We start from the raw sequence: 18,420 nt of genomic DNA on the forward strand, positions 1-18,420 counted from the left end.
AAGATATTCTCAGCGAAAACGACGTGGAAATAAACAGGATGAGCTGACGAGAATGGCAACTCTCGAATCATTGTATTTTCATGCAGATTCGGGACCGACGACTACTGCGGACATAACGTACGGTGGTGATCCTTCACCACGAGTTCCCTTCATGGCTATCACTAATCATAGTGCCATAGATTATATTACAATTCAACCAAGCATCCGATATGGTGTAAATGGAGGTGATGATGGCGATGGAACGGCGACGATGTGACGTGCCCTTAGGATCGAAAACCGTGGTGTTTCTACCTGGCCGCCGTGGCCAATCACGCGCGGCGCTCCTGGAAGGGAACTATGAGCGGTCCCAAACAGCTGTCATAAATGGGATTTAAAAGGCTGCATTCGCCCTTGAGGAGCGATTAGTAACCCACCTCACCTTCTCTACCCATACCTGTTCTTTCTGAAGTGGTCAACTGCAAAATATGAGATGTTCCTTGATTGAAATCTGTTTATTCAAAACCCTGACCATACAGTCACGGCTGATCTGTCGAAGCCGACGAGAGACAAAATGCGGAATATTTGAAATACCTTTCGAAACTAGCTGTGCTCTCACGTTACCGATGGCCTTATAGCTACGACTAGATACTGCTAGCTTCAATTGAGCTACGTCATAGTAGGAGGCCTATTATTAGCCCCCAAATCTTCTAGGCGGACTTCCCATTTCATTAGGATTCCTAGCGGGTAGAAACCCCACGGGAAATAGACATACCACGATGATTCTGTGTTCCTTGAATTACTAAGAAATACTCTGTTTTGTTTTTGTTTTTGTAGGATTCTTCCAGCATGGTGGCTCTTACGACTGCTCTGGACAGTTATCATACTGAGGTCGCAGTACTGTGTTTCCTAAGCCTTGAAGCTGATCTCTTTCTAGCCGATGAATAAACGGAGAGAAAAAATGCCTACGCATGAGCTTCATATTCAGGTTCACATAAAATGTACGGAGTAAACAAAGCAGGTCAGGATATTCCCTCGAACACTACGGCATTAGTGCTTCGCCCCCCGTGCAACTTGAGGGTAGATTCAGCCGACCACAGGTCTCGAGGTTCGGGGTTTGCCGTTATATTTTCACAATGAGAAAGTGGGCTTTCAGTCGAATCCTGCACACCACGGAGAAATTCTCGCCTCAAGGACTGACTATTGTTTTGGTGGCGGTGGCTTGCCGCTAATTTCTTTGTTTCCCTGTTTCCCTATTTCCCTGTATGACCGAGAACTTCCCGATATCTACTCTGCCTTTGGCCGATACTTCTACAATCCGATTTCGAACGGGTGAGGTTTTTCAAGCTTTAGCGACAATTGCGCATTCTTGACTCGTAGGGACTGGATCGAAATTGCGATCGATCTGCAGAGAACCATGTCTCCACACTGTGTGTCTGGATTCCGCCACCAGATAAAATAGGCGATGGGTGGGGCTTTCTAACGCTTTTGTCCTCGCTTGAGCTGATTACTGTATACCAACCCAGCTGTAGCCGGATGGTTTGTCAACCATCCCCTTTAGTAGTAGTCGAACCTCCTAGATCCAGTTCGGAGCGCCCGACGGAACCTCACGAGGCTCTTGGACCCGAGCGCTCTCTTCCCATCTCCACTTGCAAGCGGGATCCATATAACCCCAATGTTCCAAATCTGAGTCCACTGAACGAAATCTTCTAGGGATTGCCGCTCTTTCAATTGATGTTTACTCATATCCCTCGATATTCACTCTTTTATATCGATCTTCATCCTTCATCCTTCGACTTCGTTCGGCGATACCATTCTTTAATATCGACCGAGGGCCCATTCGCCCTGTTCTCTCCCTTACAATGAAGCTATCTACAGGCCACAAATGGACTCTTCTGTGTGCTTTGGCCCCAGTCAGTTTGGCATCCACTCTCCACCTCCCGGTACCTGCGGCCACTGCGACTGAGAGCGTGTCGTTGTCCACAGTCACGTCGTCCTATGCCAGCACCGTGACGAACGTTGTTCCAGTTACCTACTCAAATGTCATCACGACGACTACTTGTACTGCTAGTGCAAGCTCTCTTGGCTCTGGTAACCAGTGCTCGGACTATGTGTGGTCCTCAGGTGGCACATACTATCAAGAACGATGTGACTCGACCGTTACTGGAAACCCTCTAGCTACCAGAGCCGTTATGAACGTTTACTCACGCCAGGCCAATATCAATAGCTGCTGGGTCTACTGTCATATCTTCAGTGGACTGTGCAATAATGTCGCTTACAACCCTGCATCAAGCTCCTGTGCCTACCTCTGGAACACAAACGCGCAGTTTGTTTCGGCTTCAGGCTATCAAGCCATCGCGTCCTTTACCACCAACCCTTGCACAATCACCACCACCGACGTTGAAACAAGTTATATGACACAATATTCCACCACTGAAGTTATGACCACCTATACGGTGACTGTCTCAGTCTCATCAACCCCGACCTCAACGCCGTCTGTCGCCACCCCAAGTGCCTCCATCCATTCCTCTTCCATTCCTTTATCTGTTACGGCGAGTTTGAGCTCAACCCCAAGCATCATCACGCCCTCCAGTTCTCATGTTGTGGTAAGCCCCAGCTCCGTGATGCACAGTCCATCAAGCGTCTCACCCCAGTCCCGTGCATCGTCATCCGCGGGCATTGTGTCCGTTCCTCAGACACGGTCGCAAACTCATGTGCGATCTGCCGTACCAAGCTCGAGCATAAGCCCACTACACTCGCAAGCTATCCCAAGCTCTGTAGCTGGCTCGGCTATCCGCTCTTCGACTCCATATCGCTCTTCGTTGGCTTCAGTTGCTAAGAACACACCGACATCAACACCTCTTCTGCCATCTTCTCGGGTCCATACCGGCCATCCTTACCCTAGCAGCGGCCCTCACTTCGGCAATGGTCCTCATTCTGGCAACGGTCCTCATTCTGGCAGCGGTCCTCATTCTGGCAATGGTCCTCATTCTGGCAACGGTCCTCATTCTGGCAGCGGTCCTCATTCTGGCAATGGTCCTCATTCTGGCAACGGTCCTCATTCTGGCAGCGGTCCTCATTCTGGCAATGGTAACGGTGCTCAGGCTGGTAACGGTTCTCACTCTGGGAGCGGCCATCCTTCTAGCAATGGCCATCCTTCTGGCAATAATAACGGCAACGGCTCTCAGCCTGGCAAGGGCTCTAATAGTGGCAATGGTGGTACCGAACACAGCGGCGGCTCCCCGACTCAAGAGAAATCCACCACCTCTACGATTCTCTCCACCAGAACTGCGACTATCACAGCTTGTCCCTCTACTGTGACGAACTGCCCGGTCTCGGCCAAGACTACATTTGTCACCACAGAGACCCTGGTTGTCTCGACGACCGTTTGCCCTGTTACTGAAGAATCGCATGCGACAACCACTGCTGCCCCTGAAGGCAATAGTGGTGCAGCACAGAGCAGCCAGTCTTCGCAAGAAGAGCTGACTACTTCTACCATTCTTTCAACCAGAACCGCAACTATCACAGCTTGCCCCTCCAGCATAACCGACTGCCCTGCTTCCAAGAAAAGCACTTATGTCACAACGGAGACTATCGTGGTTTCTACCACTGTTTGCCCTGTAGCAGAGCTTGCAGCCGCTACCTCGATAGATAATTCAAACTACCCTGGTGCTAGTTCAACTTCTACCACCATTGATGTTGAAACCAGCAATACAGTCGAATATTACACCTCCTCGTCAGCTTTCAGCACACGGATTTCCACTGTCACTGCTTGTCCATCGGCAATGGCTTCTTGTGAGGCATCCGCACAGACTGTTTATGTCACTACTGAGACCTTCCTTGTCTCTCCTACCAGCGTGCCCAATGGTGTTGAGGCCGTAGGAAAGTTGCCGACAAACACTGCATCGACTACCTTGATTGCATCTAGCTCTCAGGACGTTGGCGCAGTTGAGATCAACACAGCTGGCTCCATTTCCAACCATGGATCACTCATAGTTGAATCTAATTCTAGCATTGAGACTGCGGGTATTACTACTGAGATATCAGATTCATCTTCTATTTCTCAAAGTGTCCCCGTCAATTCGTTTAGCAGTTCATCTTCGCCAGTTCGCCCCGGAAGCACCAAACCTGCTGCTCACTATTCTGGCTTGCACACTTCAGTCGCACCATTGAAGACCTCCTCGAGCTTCATTCCCAGCGCAAGCATGACCACCGATGCTGCAGGCGCACTGTTTACCGGCGCGGCTGATATGAACCGGTGGTCGATTACTCACTTTATAGGAGTTGCTGTGCTAATGATGGCGGCTGTCCTTCTGTGATTATAATCTGATTTATCCACATATATAAACTTCATTCATAGACCCTGCCTTAATAAAATCTTTCTCTTCATTATTCTATTCCTTTCAAAAAACAGAACAAATTGCCAGGGAAAACTAAGCCCTCCAGGGTTCTCAAAATACGAGTCTAGTAAGTAGTCCTTGAATAGACTTTACTATTATTAAATGATTCACTCCGTGGATGAAAACTAAAATTATAACAAGAGGAAATTCATCGATGGATATATGCCTCACGAGGTATCTACATAGATCATACGAATCCTATATCCCTTAGGAATGGAAACGATAGATCGGCACGAATCCCTAAATCCTTACCTTATTCCCATAAGTATCAGGACTGTCTGAAAATATCATAAGCAACAACGTCGCCTGTGTTGCATACGACCATTGAATAGGTTACTACTCTGTTACTCTTTCTATTTTAGAATGAATTACGACGGTGGCGGGTTGGTTGGCGGCGGGATAATATTCTTAAACTTTTGATAGTACTGGTTGTTATCGAGGGTTTTGCCATGGATGCGATGTTTATATATAGATTGAAACTGATATATAATGTCAACAACTCTTCAACTAACCAACAACACTAACTACCACAACACGGATTTAGTTATCAGAGCTGTAGCCCTTACCATAATATAGTGAGCCTAGAAAAAGGAAGTCGCGATCAGGATCTAAACCGAGGATATTAAAGCAATTATACAGGCGCCAAAAATGGCAAGATATAGGAACGCTAGTCCAGGTAAGGGGTAACGAGCGCTAGAATTCAAGGTAAGTAGACAAGACCATAGTAGAGAAGCTTTAAGTCGTTGATCCAGACTTTGGATCGCCCAAGAAACAAACACTGTTGTAGGTAATGTCCTATTTTGTGGAAATAAGGCACAATGATGTACCTATAGGTGACCGGGGGATACAACAAATCAGAAGTCGTGCGAAGAACCAAAATTGTGTATCCCGGGGCTTAGTCACCCGGGCTAATAGTAAAAATGGGTCACTGGTAGCGAGATGCATGTATACCCAACAGGATACTATGAAAAGGCGAGAAAGATTGGAAATCCTGAAATCTACCTACCCAAGTGCGTTGGTTTTGCTGATGTTTTAGTCATAATGTCATATATGAAATCACACTTCATCCAAGAATCCGATATGGTGTAATTCGGGGTGACGGCGAAATGGCCTCGATTTGTCGTGGCCTTTTTGAACAAAAACGGTGGCGAGTTAACCTAGGTGAGGCATAACCGCTGATCCACTTGGGGAACCATCGTAGTATGTTGAGGTCAGGTCCGACCGCTAAATTCAGTTTAGCCTCGATGCACGCTATGGCCTTTATATCGCAGCGGCTCTATTATAAGTTGTCAATATAGTAGGATATAGTATGGACTAGTAAAAGATAGGATCTAATAGTATCGTGATCTGAATGTGATGATGTCTAAATAATCAAGTTCTCCTAGTGAGCAGGATTGAATATCTCCTACCTCTATGACTAGCGTGTTGCGACGCTGGACTCTAGGTGTACCCGAGATACTATATAAAACCTATAGGGAATCGAGTATCCTTATATTCGTTGAACATATATTAGAATATATTGGTTCTCGTGGTATTATTGCTACCTTTCCTCCTGACATAAGTCGCTTTTAAAGAGGTGATCTTACTCTTTCAAGTTATCTCCGATCAGGCTTTAAAATAGTCCAAACCTTCTTACTAATTCCGAAGGTGTTAAAACCTGCTAATTGGATATAGGGGTTAGAATCCATAATGAGTTGGAATATATAATTTGATTCCCACTGTCATTCTGCTAATAAGATGTGTCGAACTAAAATGACCGCTAGACCACAAAAAGTGTGAACACACTTTTTGTGCCTATACGGTGTGATACAGTATTCTTTCTGATTGACAACATGTATAGAGGCCTAGGTCTATAGAAGCTGGCTCCGTAGAACAGGTCAAGGTAAAGCTCCATGGACACAATGCAGCCTGAATCGTACCGTGATGTTTATTGTGCGCTCCTTATAGTGAAAGCACAGGCTGTTCCTAACGCCATCCCAAGCAGATAGCATGTCAAATTCAAAAGTAAATAGCAATTTGCTGTACAAAAACATGTAATCACACACGCGCATTCTCAGAACTTCTTCACTTCAACAGGCACCTCGGTTGGTTACAGCATATGGCACCACATCGCCATGCTCCTAAGTCCATATATCACCACTACCTCAGTATCATCTCCTTCTCCGATGTGCCAGCGAGGCAGGCCTCGCTTTATTTGATTCGTTTCCGTATCGTAAAATTGCGGCCGCGTAAGTTTTCGGCGAGCGTTAGGGATGGCGTTCCTGACACCTAAAGTCTTTCTTATGCTAATCATTTCGCCGGATACTTTCAGCGTGTCGATTTTCGGATCTCCCTTAGCTTAGTTCTTGGAATCGGAGTCGGCTTTGACTTGACGGAACCGGTGGAGGACACCGGTTTGAATCATACATGTTGCCATGTAATAAATAGCTTGCGAGTTCGACACGGCCGTGTCGTAGTCCGTCAGTTGGTTCTGGCTCATATTTGTCCGAGCCCCCATGGAACAGGCAACTGTGTTCTGCCGAAGATAAACCTCTTCATTCAGCTTTGCTTTTTGTCTAGTTCACACCAAGTCGGACAAGATGCAAGCGTGAAACAAAATTATGGACGTTTGGGAACGAGAAGGCAAGAACAGGTACAGTCTGAACACGTTGAATATAGAGCGACCGATACTGACTGCTCTGGCCGGCTTTCCTGTGGACTGACGGTGCTCAATGTGGCCAATGCAGACCGTGTTGATCTGTGTCCGGTGATGAAGTAAGATTGAACAAGAAAGCGAAGGCCAGTACACACTGAAATGGAAGAAACGGCTTTGAATGCTCTAGAAGAGAGGATATGTGATCATAGTTAGCTATGTAACGATCGTGGCCAAACTGCAGGATGTACTCGCCTTTATGTGATTCTTTTCCAGATTCCCAGGCCCGACCCAACCACCCAACCACCGAGCACCGGGATTTTCTTTTCTTTTCTTTTTCTTTTTTAGTGTTAATAAATATAGCGAAAAAAAGCGAAAGAAAGGGGGGGGAAGCAATATATCGCGAGGCGCTGAGCAACAAATCGCTTTTGAGCCTTCATCGAACTTGATCAGCCGAGAAACAGGCCCCTATGGCTCCTGCAACCGCCGTCACAAGCGAGCGGCGATGTCCACCGGAATGCAGGCCCCTATGGCTCCTGCAATCGCCTTAATCGCAAGCCCAATTGAGTGGTTGCTCACACTCAACGAACTCATTCAAGATAGCAGCATCAACTCCACCAACTCTTCTGCCCTTGAATCACTCCATGGCCGTCTGCGAGCTATCGGAGCTATCAGCGGGATGTTTAGAGGCTGGCCGCGTTCAGCTCGCTCCCTCTTCCGCTCTTTGCTTCTCCGCTCGAGCACGGCCATGCCGCTGAAAGCCGCCGATGCCCACGAAGGGGGCGCGGGATTGTTGAAAAAGCGTTTCAGCGCTTGGGAAAGACGAAAAGAATTAAATGGCATATTTAACGATTCAAATTCTTGAGGAGAGAAAGAAGAGAGGCTTCATGGGTTGAGGATCTGTGTTTTATCTCTTCCAAAATATCTATAGGGCAGGCGCGGCGTTCAACTTCTAAGAAGGTAGGTAGAAGGCATGGCCGGTTGCGCTCTCTACAAGGACATGATTAGGTCTCAATTAAAATAGTTCCCAAGCTTCTGTGTAGGCCCCAGATCCGAGGACGAAAAATCAATATGATAATTCTTAAGCCGACGATAAACTCGTAGTAACTAATGAACTGGGGGAGGCTCAAGACCAGATCTGCTAGAGGGGAAGAGGTCGATAGGATCATCAAATCAACCACCAAACCACCACACACCACTACTCAATGCAGGACCTCTCAGTAAGGAAACCGGAATTCGAATATCAAAAAGGGGAGGATGAGAAGTTGATTTCTATCTGTCTGGCCAGCAGAGACTATATCTATAGCGACCGTGCCCAATTTCATCCACACCAATCAGAGCGTTCCCGAGTTAGTAGATTCCCTATTACACTAGTTATGTATCAGGTAATATTACAAGAATATAGCCTAGTCAGCCCTAGGTTCAAATCAAATAAAGACTCCCCAAGCGGACTATTTCATGACATAAATAGCCACTCTATAGCGAAGGGAGGCTTAGAACCAAGCAAAATAAAAGATGACGACTAACATCATAGGCCATTAGCAAGTTTAGAGCGCTAGCCAGCGGTGGTGTGCTTAAGAATTAGATATAAGCAATTCCGATTATTTAGGATTAAGGGAAAAAAATTGTATACTATTTCTTCCGTATTTCTCTTTGATATAATAACGCGGAAGTCCAAATTCAAAATTGTATAAATCAAACAAGCAATAAAGCTATTCCTAGCACGAATTTCGCCTCTTAGGAATGACGGAAGATAGTAAAAGCAATTAAAAATATTGATCCTAGAAGGCCGGTCAAGCTAGTATCAACATCTCTTTAAGACAGATGAGGAGAGAGATTAGATTTCTCTTGCGACTTCGGCGTATATTTCCGATCTTGAGAGAGTTTTAACTGGGCCATATCATCTTCGAGGATATCTAGTCTTTGAAAACACTCTTCAGACACAGTCTGAGCTTTTGCACTAACGAAAATACCCAAAACACAGGCGAGAAGTGCTCCATCATGAAACAAGGCTCGTGCTGGAGAGGGAGGCATTCTGAAAATAGTGATAAGATAAAGTAGTCTCTTAAAGCTTCAGTAAATATGAAGTGAGCGCGGAGCATTAAAGAGGAGTGAGGGAGGAGGAGAAGGAAAGAGATGATCGGGGGTAGGAGTGACAAAAGGAATAGAAATATTTTGTTTAGGTAATCGATGATTGAACGGTCGAATCACTACTTAACTAAAAGGCGTACTAGGCTAAGTTTGTAAGCGGGTCAGCTACTTCGGGAATTTTCTACTTTAAACTTACTAGCTGTGTCTCCGCCTACCCCCACTCAGACCGTCACCCACAGTCAAACCGTCATTTTTTCCTATTTCTCCTATCTACCGCTGCATCCCACTAGTATCTATGAAGAAAACCTGCCCGTTCTGACGTGCTTCCTCTGCTCTATCTAATGATGCCTGGGATTCCTGTGTAAGTTCTGGTGGTGGTGATATTCCATGCGCTTTCTTCCACTGCTTCCTCACCCGCTTCCGCTCTGCCTCCGCTTCCTTCTCGTTTCTTTTAGCAATAGAACGATTTGCATCTCTAATAGAGAGTACCCCTGTTTTGCTAAGCGGGTGTTTTAACCTGGCGCTTAGTGATTAGGCGCTGTAGTGGTTGTTGAGCTTCCCTAATCTTGCGAATAGTATCGTTCGCTAGATTTAGGTTCTCTATAGCAATCTTGTTATGATGAAATAGGCGATCAAGATTACGTTGCTACCTTGGTATAAGATCTTCTTGTTGATATCTAGTAATCTTCTTTTGATTCTTCTCTAGATCCTGTATAGATCTAGGTGGCGATTAGTCGATACTAGAAGAAGATATAGTAGTTTGCGGTGGCGGCGAAGGTGTTGAATAAAGCGTTGAATGATGAGAAGTTGATTTCTATCTGTCTGGCCAGCAGAGACTATATCTATAGCGACCGTGCCCAATCTCATAGTTATATATTAGGTAATATTACAAAAATATAGCCTAGTCAACCCTAGGTTCAAATTAAATAAAGTCTCCCCAAGTGGACTATTTTATGAACATAAATAGCTACTCTATAGCGAAGGGAGGCTTAGAACTAAGCAAAATGAAAGTGTTAGAGAATAACTACTTGTACAGGGTAGAAAGCCTGTCGACTAGGTAGGAAGATAAACGTCAAGTAAGGAAAGCAAAACACTGTTTCTTGCTATCATGGATCTCTCCATAATCCTCAATTTATGTACAAGCTTCAACACTTTTCCCACATAACCAAGCAAAGACGATGGATCACATTATAACATGCGGTCTGACGTGGCCCCTATGTGTCATAGATAAGCAAAGGCTACAGAGAAGAGGGGTCCACGAATCCCTAATGGAAGGGCACCGAACCCTTAGGGTCTTGTAGGTCATGCATCCTTGTTGGGGAGACGTAGGGCTGTCATGCCGAAGCCTGACCGATAAGGTGTCGAGTTGACACCTGAGGCGTGAAGTTGGGAATAGCTTCATGTTGTAATATCATATGACAGAAAGATAGCGACTAATATCATAGGCTATTAGCAAGTTTACAGCGCTAGCCAGCGGTGGTGTGCTCAAGAATTGGATACGAGCAATTCCGATTGTTTAGGATTAAGGGAAAAAATTGCATACTATCTCTTCTGTGTTTCTCTTTGATATAATAACGCGGAAGTCCAAATTCAAAACTGCAAAATCAAACAAGCAATATAGCTACGCTAGCGGACGAGATCCGCTCCTTGAAAATAACGTAAACATAGTAAAAACAAATAAAAATATTGATCCCATATCAATATCTCTCTAAGACAGATAAAGAGAGGAATAAGATTTTTCTTGCGACTTCGGCGTATATTTTCCATCTTGAGAGAGCTTCAACTGGGCCATATCATCTTCGAGAATATCTAGTCTTCGAAAATACTCGTCAGACAATCTCTGAGATTTTGCAGAATAAAAATAACCGTAAACACAGGCGAAAAGTGCCGCATTACGAAACAACGCTCGTGGAGAAGGAGGCATTCTGAAAATAGCGATATAATAAAGTAGTCTCTTAAAGCTTCAGATATAAGAAGTGAGCGCGGAATATAGAGGAGTAAGGGAGGTAGAGAAATAAAGAGATAGTCGGGGATAGAGGTAATAAAAGGGACAGAAATATTTTATTCAGGTGATAGATGATTAAGAGGTCGAATCAAAGCTTAAAAGAGGTACTAGGCTAAGTTTGTGAGCGGGTCAGCTACTTCGGGAATTTTGTACTCTAAGGTTACTAGCAGTGTCTCCGCCCACCTACACCGCTGCCGCATTGAATAGGAAGGTAACGTGTTTGTTAGGGAATAACTACTTGTACAAGGTAGAAAGCTTGTCGACTAGGTAGGAAGATAAACGTCAAATAAGGAAAGCAAAACACTGTTTCTTGCTATCATGGATCTCTCCCGGATCTCTTCATAATCCTCAATTTATGTACAAGCTTCAACACTTTCCCACATGACCAAAACAAAGACGATGGATCACATTACAACATGCGGTCTGACGTGGCCCACATGTAATCAGAGGTAAGCAAAGGCTACAGGGAAGAGGGGTTCACGAATCCCTAATGGAAGGGCACCGAACCCTCAGGGCCTTGTAGGTCATGCATCCATGTTGGGGAGAAGTGGGGCTGTCATAACGAAGCCTGACCGATAAGGTGTCGAACTGACACCTGAGGCGTGAAGTTGGGAATAGCTTCATGTTGCAATATCATATGACAATATCCGAGTCAACATATGAGCATTCGATTCAGGTCGAATTATCCGCTATTCTATACGATAATCTACGCTTTCTTAATTTCATACAATAGAAGTCAGAATTAAGGCCTGTCTCAAAGAAATACTGATTCTGAAGCAGTTTTCTAATAGAATAGTGCTCCAGACTACCGAAAAAGTATGATATAACTCGACCTCCCTTAGATTGCTCAGTCTTGAAGATATCCGTACCTATCATCATTTTATCAACTCTCGCTGATCAAACTATGTTCCTCCGTATAACGATATAAAGGTGACCGGCTAGGTCTCTCAACACGCTCGCGCTCGATTTGTGCCCGATAGTGCAGAGGGCCGCAGATAGCCTCGCGGTGCGCGCTGGCAACACAGGAGGTGGCGGAACTCGGCGATCCGGATCAATAGCAAAAGTGCCTCAACTGTGAGGCGCGGGCGAAAAATGGCGAGAGGTGCAGGGGGTGGGAGGGAAATTATGTAGAACGACGCACGGCAGAGCATCGGAGATAACGTGACGCGAGACGGCAAGGTTCATAAATTAATTTACAATAACTCAGTTTATATAACATTCCGATATGGTGTAGTGGCTAACATCGCCGTCTCTCACACGGCAGCCGGGGGTTCGATTCCCCCTATCGGAGTTTTCTTTTTTGTCTTTTTCTATTCAGGATCAGCTTGAGACTCACTATTATGACGTCTTTCGTGAGTTCTTCTTGTAAACCAGCTTCGGTATATCAGTCGTTTATATTATGACGACTTATCTCCTATAAATATGGCTTGGCTCTAAAGGAACATATCAAATCCGAGAAAAGTCCATTGAGATAGATCTCTCACGAACTTTAACCAACTTGTTGATCACTGGACGGAGGATTCCTGAATATTTTTTCTCGGACTCGACATTTTCAACCATTTATGGATGCTCCTGATGAATGATACAAAAGAACTCAGTTTTATACATATTTGTATTCGTCTACGGGTAATGCGGTTCGGGAACAAAAGATTCATGATCCTGAAAAGAAAAAGACAAAAAAGAAAACTCCGATAGGGGGAATCGAACCCCCGGCTGCCGTGTGAGAGACGGCGATGTTAGCCACTACACCATATCGGATTCTTGGATGAAGTTTGATTTCATATATGACATTATGATTAAAACAATAGTCCAGCATATGTTCCTATGCTTGGCATTGCATTGTTCTGTATAACTTCGTTCCCACTCTTATCCTTCTCGCTAGTTTTCGCCCGCTCGCTTGTCAGCTCCACTCTCGAGACATTTTTTTTGCAAATGATTCGGATCCCAAAGCTCCCCACTCCTCCTCCATCTCTATCTCCTTAGTGACATGTCAAATTTCTCTACAACTTGACCCTGTTTCGGTAGTACATAGTGTAGTGGGGAAACAGCCTGTATGGAATCCTTCACCGCTCTCTCATTTTGAACGGGCGTTGAACTGTCGATAGCTTCTTCTGGGCTCTTCTTGTCTGGTAATTTGTGTACGTCGAACGAGACCCACGGACTAGAGAAAGTGTGAAAGGAGCGTTCCGTGAAGGCAGGCACTCCTCGCTCAACAGATGATAAGATGCACAAGAGGTCGAAGTATTGATCTGTATTCAGATATTTTCAAGTCGCCAGACCAGTCGCTAGATTCGCAACGTCGGTTGAGCAAAGAGCTGAGGGCTAGGTGATGAAAATGAATTAATTAGGGACAAAGGGGACAGTCCAGGGAGACTGGAATAGGGTGGGATGAGAGCATAGAAGTATGTCTGCTTTCATATTTGATCTCTGCTAAGCTCTTATACCCTGCCAGAATAACTGGTATTTCTATAAACCATTCTAGCAAACAGTCCCTGGTACATGTAAGTATTGTAGATGGGTTTGCCTCGCCAGGGTAGAAAGCTCCAGAGAATATCAAAATATACCACCTGGCATGCCTGATGAGAGACATAACTGAATGAAGTGGCAGCCTTTTTTGGGATAAATGGTGCAAGCTTGCCTCGAGAAGGGCATCCTCGCATAAGGAAAAGGCAAAGGAAGCCGAAGGCCGCCATTCGTTACCCTTGAGTACTATGGGTTGTTGACCTTCGTGGCCATCCAGTTTGGCTCCAATGAATATCTGGTTTCTTTGAACCTTACAAAGCTCGGAATGAGAACACCATCAAATGAGGGTAGAATTTGGCATTTTATGGCCTCTAATTCTACCTAAATTATCGCATCTGGGATTTTGCTGAGGAAACGAGTAATACCAAAGGTAGATCGATCCTGCATCAACCACCATGAGCCCCACCCTTCACAATCCAGTCTCCGTCCATCGTCCAAATTCTGACTATGTCCAGTCTCTGGTTCTCTGCTGCGTTTACATTTATTTCCTTCCAGTGTGTCCCGGTCTTACGTGCTATGAGATCATGTGGTAGCTTGTTCCCTAGCCCTGTTTTGTTGTCGGGCCAGGGAAAGCATGCGTTAGGCTTGTTCAGGTAAGCCTTCCACCGCCGTTGGCATCGGGTGATTCCTGGCTCTGCGACGAAAGAACACCCGCTTGGCCCACTTCCAGGCTTCGACGCCGATGAAGAACAGCACAGCCTCGACGGCCACGATGGCCCATTCCCAGGTGATGGGCTTGTGCTTGAAGACGACGTCGTTGAGCACGGGGATGTAAAGGATAGGGAACGTGGTAATCCACCCGGCCATGATGGACCAGAAGAGGAACTTGTTGCGCCAAACATCGTGAATCCACTGGGTGAAGTATTTCTTGGATTTCGGTTGCATACGGAAGAATGAGCGGCGCATGTTCACCATCTCCCAGGCCAGAAAAAGCGCGAACCACGTCAGACACACGAAGGTGGTGGCGCGTGCTCGGAAGACAAGTTCACAGTCCTGAATCTCTTCAGACCATTCTTTGTTGCAGCCACGAGCCAGGTTGCCATCTCCGAATCCCCACACGCGGATCGAGAAGGCTGACAGGCAGAGTGCTGCGGTCCATAGGCCATACACCAGGATGTCGACTATCACCTCCCAGGTGAAGATGCCTTGCTTGCTCTGGGGAGGACGATTCATAATGTCCGGGGCAGCCACTTCCATACCAAGACCCATGTCCGGCATACCGGATGTAATCATGATAATCCAGAGAATTTCCACGGGCGCCAGAGGGAAGACGGATTGATTATCGGCGTCTTTGAAAGCCAACCCGATAAGCAATGTACAGGCCTGAGCAATGTTCTCGGCTAACAGATGGAGCACGAATTTCTGAATGTTGTCGAAGATACGGCGACCTTCTTCAACAGCGTTCAAGATCGAGGCAAAATTATCATCCATGAGGATAATGTCTGACGCATCTTTCGCCACATCTGACCCTGCCTGTCCCATAGCAATACCTACGTCAGCATGCTTAAGCGACGGAGAATCATTCACACCATCTCCCGTCATCGCTGCAAACCGGCCGCGTCGATGAAGGGCGTCGATCATGCGCACCTTGGTCTGTGGGGCACAGCGTGCAATGACCAAAGGTAGGGTAGGAAGCGCATCTATCTGCTCATCACCAAGTCCGTCAAACTGGCTAGCAGTCATAACCATAGCGTCCGCGACATCACTCGCCACAGTGCCAAAGTCAGCAGGCAATATACCCACCTGCTGGGCAATTGCTTTCGCAGTGCCGGGGTGGTCACCAGTCACCATATGGACAACCACACCAGCCCGGTAGCAAGCCTGAATCGAGTCTGCGGTTTCAGGCCGAGGCGGATCGTACAAGCCGATCAGTCCTAGAAAGCACAGATCTTTTTCGACATCTTCACGTGCCAGAACGGAGCTTTCAAGCACTTGTGGCTGATCAGTGTACGGTCGATGGGCCAAAGCCAATACTCGAAGTCCCATCTTGGCGAGCTCTTCCATGTTCTGCAGGATTTGCTCGCGGTGGAATTCAGTCATTGGCACGGGCAGAGACGAATCGTGGTCCCAAATTACAGTGGTACACGCATCAGCAATACGCTCCACTGCCCCCTTGGTAAACACCATCGTACGATTCTCTTGCTGGGTGACTTTGTTGAAGATGACGGACATTTTCTTGACAGTGGAGTCGAATGGAAACTCAGCCTTTTGATGCCATACTACGCCCCTTCCCTTCAACCACCGGTCGCGATTCCAGTTAAACCTCGATGCAAAAACTTGGATGGCAATTTCAGTGGGCTCGCCTCTCGCTTGCCATTCACCCGCTTCGGACTTATAGACATGAGAGAGGTTAGCCATAGATGCAACATCCAAGAAGTGTTCGAGCTGGCTATTTTCCAAGACGAGACTCTCCACATTTTCTGTGGCGGGTCCTTCTTTCTCCTCATCAAACTGCAAAGGAGGAACAGGAGTGAAAGTCACATCTCCAAGAGTAGGATTAAAAGGCTCGTTGGATGCGCCGACGGAGTACGTCCCACAAGATGGAATCCATGCCTTTTTAACGACCATCTTTCCTTGAGTCAATGTGCCTGTCTTATCAGAACAAATATCTGTGACTGCACCGAGGGCTTCCAACGAATCTAATTTGCGGACGATCACATTCCGTTCCACCATGCGCTTAGTACCGACCGCCATAGTGATAGTAAGCACGACAACCAAGCATGCTGGAATCATACTAATACCAGTAGCAACGGCATACATAATGACTTCAGTATTGCTGCTGAAGAGATTTGCAGCCATGCAAACAATAGCAAATAGGACAGCAATTCCAAAAAGGAAACATGCTAATTTCGATAGTTTCCGTTGTAAGGGTGTGCCGACATTGACGCCGAGGAATCGTCCCACAGAATCCGTCCCCGTGAGAGTCCAGGCCTGGATGTACCACCGTTTCTTAGTCTCGCCACTGGAACCGCGCTTGACTGGTCGACGTTTGCTGTCGCTAGCCCGCAATGCGAGAGCAATCGAACCAATCTCGGTGGACATGCCTGTACTGACAACCACACCGCGTGCACGACCGCGAGTCACAGTACTCGAGCTATAGGCAATATTGAGACGGTCTCCGGGGCCAGTGTCCTCTTTGAATATCGAGTCACATTCCTTCTGGACGGGTAGAGACTCGCCAGTTAGGAGAGCTTCGTCGGTTTCGAAATTGACCGCTTCGACGAGTCTATGATAGTCAGCCAAACATCACCACTTCGCTCAATATAATCGATATCACAAGTATCTGAGGCAAAAGACTCACCGAATGTCCGCTGGAATGGTATCTCCCGTCCTCAGCTCAACCATATCACCGGGCACGATCTCCGCAGACGGTACCGAGAACGTGTGACCACCTCTCGAGACACTCCCCGTCGGCGACGACAAAGAATGCAACGACTCCATGGTCTTCTCCGCGGCAAACTCTTGAAAAAAACCAACAATGATGTTTAGCACGATGACAGCGCAGATCACTCCCCCTTCAATCCAGGATTGAATACCGAAACTGACCGCCATGGCCAGAATCAGCACCTGCAACGAACAAATTGGATCAGATTTCGGAAAATTCTAGAGCTCCGAAGCTATCAATTCGGAAAACATATTGGGTGCCTCACTAGCATCATTGCGTTGGCCACCTGGCGCACGAGAATCTTGACCACTGACACACCTTCCCCTTCATCGAGCTTGTTAGGTCCATATCGCTGGAGACGACGACTAGCTTCGTCGGGAGCCAGACCCTCATCCAGTTCCGTGCTAAGTTCCTTAATCACAGCTTCCCAAGTGAGCGTGTGGGCTGGCTGGCTCAGCGGGCTACCGACCGGCACGCCTTTGGGGACAATTGAAGGCCTGTCGTCCGGCATTGGGGATTTCTACTAAATGAGTAGCTCGCTGTGGCTGTGAGGATAAAAACCTTTGGACGTCTGTCTTCAGAGTGACCACTGGTTGAAGATTTGATCAGAAGCAACCCTGGGGACGAGCCGGGGGTTACTTAAGTCCCCAAGCTAGCGGCCCACTCTCGCGCCAGAGCGTTGGTAAAGACATCACAGGTTTCTGCCGTCAGTCTGGGCGATACTCCACTTCCACGGCGAACAGTTCACAGGGCGTCATAGTTGGAGGAGAGAACATTGGGGACTTGGCGCCGAGAAGCTGGGCATGATTTGAGCACTTGGCCTAGAGACGTGCGTCGATTCTTGGCAGATTATAGAAGTGGTCAAAAAGTCTTGCATGGGACAGGTCCAATAGAGGCAAAGGAGCCAAGCATATTCTCCATTTTGACTAGATCATAGCTGGAGTATACCAACTTACAAGACACCGCCAAGGACAGTTTCGATGCAATAACGTAATTCACTAGCGAGCTGGCCACCCTATTACTTACTAATACCGTCCAGACCAGAATATAATTATAACTCCATGATTAAAGTGTTGAAAGAAGAGAATAGCCCCCTTATTTGCCTAATTTAAATCCAATTAAGGTTACATAGTTTATGCTAAAACGAGAGCTATTTAAAATCTATCCAAGCCAGCCAAATCTTACTGAACGAAGAAGATATAAGCTAGATTGGAAGTTATATAGTGAGATTATAGTGTGTAAAAAGATCTTTCTCACCCTATGTATATTGATTCAATTTATCTACTAAGGCACTGATTCATCTTATGTCCTATAATATTACATCCAAAACACTATTAGTGCCTTACACCGCCCCCCCAACCCTTCCGGGTTGTGGGTGCGCCACGTATGAATTACCACCCACACATGA

The 18,420-nt window shown here is 46.5% G+C and overlaps 3 protein-coding genes across 3 annotated transcripts; 2 read left to right on the forward strand and 1 right to left on the reverse strand.

Annotated features, from left to right (window-relative positions):
• Window positions 1-1,838: 1,838 nt before the first annotated feature.
• N7462_002067 (uncharacterized protein) lies at window positions 1,839-4,295 on the forward strand (the record flags this gene model as incomplete). The annotated part of the gene is made up of 1 exon (XM_057073793.1): window positions 1,839-4,295. The coding sequence occupies one exon, from the start codon at window positions 1,839-1,841 to the stop codon at window positions 4,293-4,295; it is 2,457 nt and encodes an 818-aa protein (XP_056937434.1).
• Window positions 4,296-7,513: 3,218 nt separating this feature from the next.
• On the forward strand, window positions 7,514-7,873 carry N7462_002068 (uncharacterized protein; the record flags this gene model as incomplete). The annotated part of the gene is made up of 1 exon (XM_057073794.1): window positions 7,514-7,873. One exon carries the CDS (start codon window positions 7,514-7,516, stop codon window positions 7,871-7,873), a length of 360 nt encoding a protein of 119 aa, XP_056937435.1.
• Window positions 7,874-14,206: 6,333 nt separating this feature from the next.
• N7462_002069 (cation-translocating P-type ATPase) lies at window positions 14,207-17,523 on the reverse strand (the record flags this gene model as incomplete). Its single annotated transcript, XM_057073795.1, has 3 exons — window positions 14,207-16,853; window positions 16,929-17,194; window positions 17,278-17,523. The coding sequence occupies 3 exons, from the start codon at window positions 17,521-17,523 to the stop codon at window positions 14,207-14,209; spliced, it is 3,159 nt and encodes a 1,052-aa protein (XP_056937436.1).
• Window positions 17,524-18,420: the final 897 nt, after the last annotated feature.

Source organism: Penicillium macrosclerotiorum (assembly GCF_028827735.1).
Source record: "Penicillium macrosclerotiorum strain IBT 26536 chromosome Unknown utg000002l_segment0_segment0, whole genome shotgun sequence".
Taxonomy (NCBI): Eukaryota; Fungi; Ascomycota; class Eurotiomycetes; order Eurotiales; family Aspergillaceae; genus Penicillium; species Penicillium macrosclerotiorum.